General features: G+C 51.2%; 1 protein-coding gene across 2 annotated transcripts; it reads right to left on the bottom strand.

Annotated features, from left to right (window-relative positions):
• Positions 1–103: 103 nt before the first annotated feature.
• On the bottom strand, positions 104–10,250 carry C13H12orf43 (chromosome 13 C12orf43 homolog). Of its 2 annotated transcripts, none has more exons than XM_065904268.1 (6): positions 10,100–10,250; positions 6,463–6,505; positions 6,173–6,271; positions 2,474–2,547; positions 1,836–1,926; positions 104–1,398 (listed from the first exon to the last, which is right to left on the bottom strand). In XM_065904268.1, exons 1-6 carry the CDS (start codon positions 10,221–10,223, stop codon positions 1,059–1,061), a joined length of 771 nt encoding a protein of 256 aa, XP_065760340.1. In that variant the 5' UTR covers positions 10,224–10,250; the 3' UTR covers positions 104–1,058. The 2 variants fall into 2 exon arrangements, with proteins under 2 accessions (XP_065760340.1, XP_065760341.1); XM_065904269.1 differs by having other exon boundaries at positions 104–1,395.
• Positions 10,251–11,068: the final 818 nt, after the last annotated feature.

The following is an 11,068-nucleotide window of genomic DNA, read 5'->3' as shown; positions in this document are numbered from 1 at the left end:
CAGGGGGGGCTGCTACAGATAACCCAGCCCTCGTAGACCACCTCCATCCTGGACTGAGGACGGGGCGAGGGGAGAACTAGCATCAGTGCAGCCTGCAGTCAGCTGAGAGCGAGCCTGTACATTTATTTAACTTTTAGTAAAGTAAACATGGACTGTGTCGAACATCCTGCCTGTCGTGTAGGTGGGGTTGGGCAGGAGGAAGGGGGCTCGGGGCCTGAGGAGGGGTGGGGCTGGCACACACACTCTCACATCCCGCCTCTGTCTTCCTGGCTCTACCGAATCTCTGAGGCCAGGCCACAGAGCCAGAACGCCACCTTCACCATGAACTTCTGCTCCTTCTTGCAGAACACATGGGTCCAGGAGTCCCAGGCCATGAGTGCTGTGACACTTCCTGCAGTCTTGAAGTTGGGGTGTGGGAACACTTCCTGGGGTGTAGGGAGGAGGACCCCACCTGCATGATGCTCATCAAGTTCAGCACCTACTCAGGGGCAGCATCCAGGTCCCTCCGTTACATTTCCGTTCCCTTGACAATTTATTTTCCATAATCTGGCTGGCTCAGAGACACGATCACGCATGGCATATTCACATTGTGGAGACAGAAAATTCTGGAAAACCAGGTGTGGGGGCAGAGTAGATCTCACTCTTTCTTTTCTAGACAGTGTTTTATGAAGTCTGTGTGGAGGGAGATACACAAGGGGCTCTGGGGCCTCAGGGCCCCACCCCATCTTGTTTTCTTCAGGTCGTCTCCTGCACCAGGCTGAGGCGGTGGGAGCTCTACTACTTGGCCTTCAGCCTTGAGCAACTGAGAATCTCCTTCTTCCTGGGGTCACAGAATGTTCTGGTACCACAGGTCTGCCGCAGCCCAGGGGGAGCACAGGAGGGCAGGCCCTGCTCACCGTATGACCACTTCTTCGCCCCGACCCTTGGGCTGGCCCCAGTCACGGGCAGAGCCTGGACTCACCAGCCAAGTTCTTGCACTGGAAAGGGACTTGGGGCTCGGACAGGCCTAGCCCCTGTGGGAAGCCTGAGCTGGTGGGCTCCCGGCCCGCACACTGGACTCAGTTCGAGGGCACGGCAGCAGCGCTCTCTGTTGGCGGGGACGAGGAGGCTTCATTGGCCTTCTTTGCCTTTTTCTTCCGCTTCTTCTTTTTGGTCCCAAGGGGCGCCTGGTCTCCGTTGAGCTGGGAAGACTCCTTTTCCTGCCTCCCGAATTCGGCCTTGCTGCTGGTGGTAGCGGCCACGACAGCGCTGTCCTCCTTCTTGGCTTTCTTTTTCAACTTTCTTTTCTTCTTTTTCTCCACGGGGACAGGGCCGTGGATGGCGGACTCTTGGAGGATGTCGGACACGGACACAGCCGCCTCCCGGCAGCGCTGTAACTCCTCGTCGCCATCATCACTGCTGCCGGGGAGGGCGGGGAAAGTATTAGTTGGACTCAGGATGCGGGTACGTGGAGAACTCAGGTTTGGCTGGGGGGAAGACCTGGGTTCCCACACAGGCTTCTCTCCTTACAGGCTGCGTGACCTCGTTTCATGACTTAACCTCTCTGACCCTCAGGGTCTTCACCTATCAAGTGGGGATCTTAGCAGAGCCCAGGCCTCACAAGGATGTCCCAGGAGTGTGGTGTCGGGCACGAGATGGGTGCTCCGAGAGCAGTCAACATCCAGCCCCAGGTGGAAACTCTCCCCCTCCCACTGAGCTACTAGTCTCCAGCTACCTGGCGGGACTCCTCCTGGGTCCAGGCCTGAATGAGGTCCGCGTGGCTATCTGTGGCTGGAGGTGGGGGGTGGGGATCTGGCCAAAATGAGGGAACCTGAGGAGAGGACGTGTTATCTCACCTGGAGCTGGAAGGCAACCGTTTCCGGCGGGGCTGGGGAGCAGCTTCCTTCTCGGGGCCTCCGGGGATGGATGTGAAGAAAAGGCGGAAGCCTGCAACCCATGGGGACGGAGTCGGCACGGCCAGGGGCCCCCAGGTGCCAAGGCTGCCCCACCTCTGCCCTCATAGAGCTCCTGGTCCAGAGGGCATCTCTGTCTAACAGAGAGCAATGCCTCGCAGGATGAGAGGCAGCACGCTTCTGCCTGCTGCAGCGAGGAGACCAGATGCTTGAGGGGTTTCTGGCCACCAAGTCAAGCCAGCAAGTCTCCCAGAAGCTTCTGGGAGCCAGCAGCTGAGCTGCCTGCGTATGGCAGCTTGCAGAGTGGTGAGTGAGTTGGGCAGGGGACAGACTTGTGTGTGAGAGGCTGTGGGGTGCAGCAGGCAGGCGCTCCTGCTCAGGGTCACCTCGAGCCAGTGGCCGCATTCCTGGCCCCAGCTCCCCTCATGGGTCCCCCTATGAACAGGGTCACCATAACATCTGCCTCAGACAGAGCCTGCAGGCATGAAGGAAGATAATATGCCAAAAGGGCATTTCGTAGCTCCAGACTCACAAGAGGGCCTTAATAAAGGAAAGCTGTTATCAACAGTCAAGCTGCTCACCGTCATCTTCCGGGGCGCCTCTCTGCACCTTGGCCTTTCTTGGCTCCTTCATGATTTCTGAGATGGTAATGGAGCTACAGGAAGAGACAGTGGATTTAGGATGAGATTTGGGGTAACAACAATGAAAACTCTTTTTAATTAAAACTTCTTTTTGTTGTTGCTAAGTGGAGGGGAGAGAGTAAAGCAATGTCACGCGCAGAGACAGAGGGCCCCCAGGCTGATGGGAACACGCCTGCTCACAGCCGTAACGTGGTGAAGAGCCCGATTCAGCTCAAACGACGGAGACTCACTGGTTCAAACCCTACTTTTTCCACGAAGTGCTGAAGAAGTTTTGAAGATACTCACAGTACAACAGAATGCAACTTCAAATAAGGCAAAGAGAAAAGAGAGCATGAGGGACAGAAAGAGCCAGAAGTGTGGCCAGGAAGCCCGACAGACTTGCTAGACAGAGGGCACACGTTTCGTTCTGAACTTCCTGGCAGCAAGCACGAAGAGGGAAATATGAACGGCTGAGGAAAGAACGTTTCAGAGGTTCAGCTCCTAGAACAGGCAGACCTGCTTTTTGGTTTTTGCTTTTTTTCTTTTTAATTTTTAAAAAGCTTGAGTTAATACATATTGACACTCAGTGCCAAGAAATAATATGGGGAGACCCCATGTATTCCCCACCTGGTTTCTCCCTTGGGTAACACTGCCTGTAACTAACATCCATGATCACAACCGAGAAACTGACTTTGTTACAATCTACTGACCTTTCTCAGACTTCAGACCTGGGTTTTAAGTTCTGATTTTTGTCACTTACTAACAAGGGATTCCATCTCTCTGAACCTGTGTTACCCCTCTGAACACTAGGAGTGATGAGACTCCCGGCCTCCTAGAGCTGTTACAAGGTCCAAATGAGAAAGTGGATTCCAATCCCTGAACATGGAGCCCGGCTGCGAACCAGTAAACAACAGCTGTAACGATGATGACGATGATTACTGCTGTAAGATAAGCAATCAGTGGAATTGCCTGGTGGCTCAGTGGTAAAGACCGAGCCTGCCAATGCAGGTTCAATCCCTGGTCCGGGAAGATCCCACATGCCATGGGGCAACTAAACCTATGAGCCACAACTACTGAGCCTGTGCAGGGCCCGCGAGCTGCAACTACCGAGGCCAGGTGCCACAGCCACGGAAGTGAAGTGAAGCCACCACAGTGAGAACCCCTCGTACCTCAGTGAAGAGCAGCCCCTGCTCGCCACAACTAGAGAAAGCCTGAGCAAAGCAATGAAGACCCGGCACAGCCAAAAAAATCAGATCAGCAACAAGCCCCACAGGACCCCTTTCTCTAGCGCAGACAAAGAGGTGAGAGCTGCCGAGACCAGGAGGCAGGTCTCGGGGAGTGCTGGCGAGGCAGTCACCTAGCAACTGCAGAGACCAACGCTCTCAGCAACGTCCTTGCAGCAACAGAATGATGTACTGGGCACTTCTCCTAACTGCCTTGCGTAGGTGCCAGAGGTCTCGTCCTGCATGGGACATGGTCTGGGGAGAGGGAACAGAGACGATGCCAACAGGGTCCTGACCCTGATGGGGGTATCTAACCTGGTGGTTCAATGTCAGTCGGCAGGGACATTAGGTGATGTCTGGAGACACAGCTGGTTGTCATGGCTGGTGGAACAATGTTACTAGGATCTCGTGGGTAGAGGCGAAGTACGCTGCTTACCCTCCTACAGTGCATAGTACAGCCCTGTACAACCATGAACAATCTGGGCCAAAATGTCCATGGTGCCAAGATAAGAAACACCAATCTAACACAAGGACTGACTGGGGTGTCACTTCTTTGTGCATGCTATGTTGATTCAGTCGTGTCCGACTGTGTGTGACCCTATGCACTGTAGCCCATCAGGCTCCTCTGTCCATGGGATTCTCCAGGCAAGAATACTGGAGTTGGTTGCCATTTTCTTCTCCAGGGGATCTTCCCAATCCAGGGATCGAACTCACGTCTCTTATGTCTCCTGCATTGGCAGATGGGGTCTTTACTACTAGCACCACCTGGGAAGCCCTTAAAACACAAGATACTGGCCCAGAACAGCTGTGTGTACTGTGTGCATGCTAACTCATTTCTTTGGAGAGAAATAACTACAGGAACACTGCAGGAATTATCCTGATGGTGGGTGACCAACACCCTGGTGGATTTCCACCTGGGGAAACGTTCGTCGTGGATCAGGACAGGTGGCCCTGGTTACCCTGAAGCCAAATGGTCACTGAGAAAAACCACTCCCTCGGATTGAGATGCCAACTGACCTTCCTAAATGTGTTAAGCACATTCCCAGGTTGGGGACTGGCACTAAGGTTGGGTGCAGGCAGCTGAGGGCTGGTCCAAAGCTCTGTCTGGGACTAGCAGTAGCTGTGCACTTTGGGAGGGCTCATCTGTCCTTTTGATGGTTACTTCAGATTGAAGGACCATGGCCCAAACATCTTGAGTCTCCCTTTCAAAACCTGCTAGGACTTTGTCAGGTGAGGATGGATCTAGCCCAGCCTGCCCCGGGCCGAGTCCTATGCCACACCATTGGTCATCCATGGAACAGAGGCACTGTGGCCAAACATGCTTGGAAGATGCCGGGCTAAACAAAGTTACACAGGTCTCTTTACTGGAGGACTTCTCAGAGCCTTGAAGACACTACTAAGAATCTAAATCTCCCAGGGCAGGGCTTCCCTGCTGGCTAAGTGATGAAGAATCCACCTGCCAATGCAGGAGACATGAATTCGATCCCTGATCCAGGAAGATTCCACATGCCACAGAGCAACTAAGCCCATGCTCCACAAAACTACTGAGCCTGTGCTCTAGAGCCCGGGAGCCACAACTACTGAGCCCACATGCTCTAGAGCCCTTGCTTTGTAACAAGAGAAGCCACTGCAGTGAGAAGCCTGTGTACTTAAGAGAAAAGCCCGCACAGCAACGAAGACCCAGCATGGCCAAAAACAAATAAATAAAATCATAGATTAAGTAACCTCCCAAGGCACAGTGGGTATGCGGAGTACAGCATTTCTCCACCTTCTCTTTGCCGCTGGAACCCTGGTGCCCAGAACCACACTCTGGACTCGAGTTCCTGGGCACCTACTTTAGGAATGCTGATCTGGATCTTTTTTTTTTAAGTATTTCTTTGGCTGTGCTAGATCTTACTTGCAACACACGTGATCTTTTCTTCAGTTGTGGCATGTGGGAGCTAGTTCCCTGACCAGGGATTGAACCTGGGCCTCCTGCACTGGGAGTGTGGAGTCTTAGCCACTGGACCACCAGGGAAGTTCTACCAACCTGGATCTTCACAGATTATATTCTCGCAGCGCCTGTCATACAGTAAGCACTCAAGAAACAGGAATTCCCCTGGTCCCTTGCCCTCTTGTGGTGGGAATAAGCTCTTGCATCTCGGGGTCCCCTCTTCCTCTTGGAGCAGCAGGAGAGCACAGTGGTTAAGAGCTGGGCCCTTGGAGTTGAGCCCACTCTGCTCCCTCCTCCGTGACTGCAGGCACATGCTTTTTCTCACAGATGGGAGCCTTTTCCCACAGCTGGAGAACAAGGAAGGCGACAGGACCCGCATGGTAGTGTGATGCCTTATGCTTACCACGGTGCCGACTTACATCTGCTGAGCTCCCAGGTCTTGGGGGCCATTACTCCTGAAATGAATGAATGAGGGCAAGAAAAGAGAATGTAGGTGTTTGTCACCTGTCCAGCAGGGCTCCCAGCTTCTTGGCTATGTGGGCTCGGAATTCGGGGGTGGTCTGAAGTTCGTTGCCGTCTTGCTCGTGCTCATCCACCTTGTGCCTGCAACACATACGAAAGGACCTCACCTCCTGTCAGTTCAGAGGCTGCCCCCAAGAGGGTGGGGAAAACATGTGTCTTGCTCACCCTGACATACCAGGGTCTGGCAGGGAGTGCATGGGGTGTGGGTGGGGGCAGGTGGCAGGGGCCAACATCAATGAACAGATGAAACTTGAACCCAAAGTTCACAGTACCTGAGGCTTGGCTGGTTGGCTGGCAACTTGGCATTTGTAGCACCTGTGGAATGAATGAACACTGAGGTATTTAGAGGAAACAACTATACCATCTGTTGTGTGTTGGGCACTATTTTATGTGATTTACGCCTATAACTTGTTGAATCTTTCCAACAACCTGATGGGACTAATGGGAGTGGGGGTGGAGGTGGAGCAGTCACCATCCCCCATATACAGAAGAGGAAACTGAGGCAAGGAGATGTAAATAGCTTGTTGTTGCTCAGTTGCTAAGTCGTGTCTGTTTGTGACCCCATGGACTGTAGCCTGCCAGGCTCCTCTGTCCATGGGCTTTCCCAAGCAAGAATGTTGCCATTTCCTTCTCCAGGGGATCTTCCTGACCCAGGGGTCGAACCCGTGCCTCCTGCATTGGCAGTTGGATTCCTTACTGCTTAGGCCCTGGGGACGCCCTGTTAAATAGCTTATCCAAACAGCTAACAAGCGACAAGAATTAGGATGAGGATCCAGGCTATCTGGCTCCAGAGCCCCCTCTTCATCACCATGCTGAATGAGCATGTCTAAGTGTACTTTGATTCCAGCATTTATTGAGTGCCCACTGTGTGCTTAGCTGTGTGCTAAGTGCTCTGGAAGAGAGAAGCGAAGGGGGCTCAGTTATGCTGATCACTGAACTGGGAATCTGGCTGGGGTCTCAGCCTCCTCACTCTTTAGAGGCATCTTTCCAGCAAGTTCACTCATTTAAGAATTATTTTGCTGAGCAGGGTATAGGCCCTGGGGATACCATGGTGAACAGACACCAGCCCTTGTGAAGTTCACATCATGCAATCTCTCACTCAATAAATATTTGTGGAGCAAGTATGAGCCACAGTTGACTCTAGGTACTGGGGTTGGAGGGATGAAAGGAAAAAAGGCAGGATAAGTAAAGAAGCAATTGCAGAAAAAAAGAAAGCATTACATATGAAGGGAACCACATAAAGTATGACGATGGTGGAGAGAAGGCATGTAACCCAGTCCTCCTGAAGAGATGGTGTCTCAGCTGTATTAAGGGATAAATGGGAGCCAGACAGAAGGTGGAAATGAGTACATGACGAGAGACCAACCACATAACTGTTGCTCTTTACTAGGCCTTTAATGTGCGCTAAGCACTGCAGATACATCATCTCCGCTCCTTACAAGGGTGGGTACTATCTTTACCCCCGTATTACAGATGAGGAAATTTAAATACAGTGAGACTTAAATACCCTGTCCAAATTCTTCCTGCTAGTGAGTGGTGGCAGGACTTTATTTTTGGGGGCTCCAAAGTCACTACAGATGGTGACTGCAGCCATGAAATTAAAAGATGCTTGCTCCTTGGAAGAAAAGCTATGACCAACTTAGACAGCATATTAAAAAGCAGAGACATTACTTTGCCAACAAAGGTCCATCTAGTCAAAGCTATGGTTTTTCCAGTAGTCATGTATGGATGTGAGAGTTGGATTATAAAGAAAGCTGAGTGCTGAAGAACTGATGCTTTTGAAGTATGGTGTTGGAGAAGACTCTTAAAAGTCCCTTGGACTGCATAGAATTCCAACCAGTTCATCCTAAAGGAAATCAGTCCTGAATATTCATTGGAAGGACTGATGCTGAAGCTGAAACTCCAATACTTTGGCCACCTGATGTGAAGAGCCAACTCATTGGAAAAGACCCTGATGCTGGGAAAGATTGAAGGCAGGAGGAGAAGGGGATGACAGAGGATGAGATGGTTGGATGGCATCACCGACTTGATGGACATGAGTTTGAGTAAGTTCTGGGAGTTGGTGAGAGACAGAGAAGCCTGGCGTGCTGCAGTTCATGGGGTTGCAAAGAGCTGGACACGACTGAGTGACTGAACTGAACTGAGTGAGTGGTGGAGATGGAAAGGCATTTCTGCATACAGAAAATAAAAAGAAAATGGCAGAATTATGGTGACCACAGATGAGAGGACATAGTATGGTGTGGAGCCTAGCTGTGGAATGTGTGGTAGGAAAGCAAACAGGGACAGGCAGCCTGGAAATGGATTACCAAAGGGTTTGTAAGTCCTTTTATTTACTTATTATTTTAACTTTTATACAAAGTATTTATTTACTCAGGTCTGCTGGGTGTTAGTTTCGGCACTCTGGATCCTTAGCTGTGGCCTATGCATGTTGCAACATGCAGTCCAATGCCCTGACCAGGTATCCAACAAAGGCCCCCTGCGTTGGGAGCATGGAGTCTTAGCCACTGGATCACCAGGGAAGTCCCAAGGGCTTGGGAGTCCTTTTAAACAAAAGCAGGAGTTAACCTTGCTTTGCCATGGCCTGCTCTGGCAGCATGGATCCTTCTCAGAATAATCTTTTAGGTGCAAAAATACAATACATAGGATTACAAAGAAAACCAGTGATAGTGAAATTCAGTTATCATTAAGAGTAAAAATCAAAATTCGGGATACTTTAATACATGTGCTTCTTCATTAATGTATTAAATAAGATCTACTGATGGGCCTAAAAATTACTGTAGTTTTTAAATAACTAATTAATTAATTTCTGGCTGCGCTGGGTTCCCGTTGCTGCCTGATGGCTTTATCTAGTCACAGCAACTGGGGGCTACTCTCCGGTTTCTGTGCTCCGCTTTCTTATTGCAGAAACCGGCTTCTCTTGTTGCAGAGCACTGACTCCAGAGCTTACCAGAGCTCTGTGGTTTTAGCGCTCAGGACTTAGTTGCCCTGTGGCATGATGGATCTCCCCAGACCAGGGGTGAAACCTGTGTGCCCTGCATGGGCAGGTGAATTCTTAACCTCTGGACCACAAGGGAAGTCCGAAATTACTTTAATTTTAAAGCAGGGAGGAGTGGAAATGATTTTTTTCCCCCAACATTTTATTGTGAATTAAAAGAATTTTGATATATCTGAAAGACTAAAGGGATTTGAAAGTCTGAGACTTCTGTTAAGACAAAGAAACAGGTATTGCCAAAACTACGGTGGTTGTTCACACGCATGATGGAAAGAGAGGTTAAACTTCAGAGACTAGTGAAAGTGAGATGAAATATTTTTCCCATTCAGATTCACAGGCCCTCTGCATTCTACCCACCGCTGGGTACCCTTATGTTAAGGGGTCTGGGATTTATTCCCAGGGCACTAGGGAGTCACTGAAGGACAGGAAAGAGAGTGAAGGATGGGGAAGCCTGGCGTGCTGCAATCCGTGGGGTCGCGGAGTCTGACATGACTGAGCGACTGAACAACAGAGGGAGTCACGGTCAAGGAGGTGTGGGACACAGCTCGCTGGCAGTCCCCGAGAGTGAGAAAGCGTTGGAGCCGAGGAAAGGCTGGATGCAAGAATCCAGCTGTCGCAGTCATCTCCGAGGAGTGGCGGGCCGCCCAGGGTGCAACAGTTAGGATGGACCCTAGCAGGCAGAGTCAAGAGATACTCTGGTGCCTTGGTTTCCCTGACTGGGATAATGGAACAACCCGTCCCGCTGCCCTTGTCCGTATTTTGACTCTGAATCCTACTCTGAACCCCACCCAGGCCGTGGAGCCTCCTCAGGGAAAGAAGTCGAATCCCGGTGACACCCTCTTCACCGTCCATCCTCTCAGGCCGCAGGGGAAGATCACTATGCTCTTCGGCCAGACTCCCCGAATATAGTCCCCTACCGATACTTGGCTTCTCCGAACCCCTCGGGCGCTGCTCCAAGCCCCAAGCCGGCATCGCTGCCTCGCGGCACCGTTCCAGCTCCTCTTCATCGCTGCTGCTGCTGCTACTCTCCAAATCGCTCATGGCGCCACTGGGTGCCGCCACCTTGAAGCACCGCAAAGGATTGTGGGGAGAGCCACCAGGAGCGGTCGTCCTCCTACGATCCCAACAGGGAGCTGAAAAGCGCAGGGCATTGTGGGGATTGTAGTTCTTAGACTCAGGCCAGCATTGGTCCTAAATTGTCCTGAAGGGTTTCCTGAAACGTGAGAGCTGGAAGGGCCTAAGAGATCAACAGATTTATCCTTGATGAGGAAAATAAGACCTATAGACAGGAAGGAATTGCCTAAGGTCACACAAGGGGTTAATGACAGTCAGGATCGGTTCCCATGTTTTGGTCCAATGCACTTTGATTAGTTTCCACTTATTCTACAAATTCGGAAGTCTGTTTGGGCATCAGAAGTACCTTAGGGACCTTTGTGTCTGTGGCGGGGTGGGGTCGGGGGCAAGGGACTTCCCAGGTGGTGCTAGTGGTAAAGAACCTGCCCTTTCTTTACCACATTTACCACATACCAAATTTACCACATTTGCAGGAGATGTAAGAGACGCAGGTTCAATCCCTGGGTCAGGAAGATCCCTTGGAGAAGGGCCTGGCAACCCATTCCAGTATTCTTCCCTGGAGAATTCCATGGACAGAGGAGCCTGGTGGGCTACAATCCATAGAGTGACACACGACTGAAGCGACTTAGCAAGCATGCACGCACGTCTGTGGTAAAAGTCACATAATATTTTGTCGTCGTTTAGTTGCTAAGTCGTGTCTGACTCTTGCAACCCCACAGACTGTAAACTGCCTGGTCCTCTGTCCATGGAAGTCCCCAGGCAAGAATACTGGAGTGAGCTGCCATTTTCTTCTCCAGGGGATCTCTCCAACT

This window comes from Muntiacus reevesi, chromosome 13 (genome assembly GCF_963930625.1).
Source record: "Muntiacus reevesi chromosome 13, mMunRee1.1, whole genome shotgun sequence".
Classification (NCBI taxonomy): Eukaryota; Metazoa; Chordata; class Mammalia; order Artiodactyla; family Cervidae; genus Muntiacus; species Muntiacus reevesi.
This window is presented reverse-complemented; position numbering and strand designations above follow the sequence as displayed.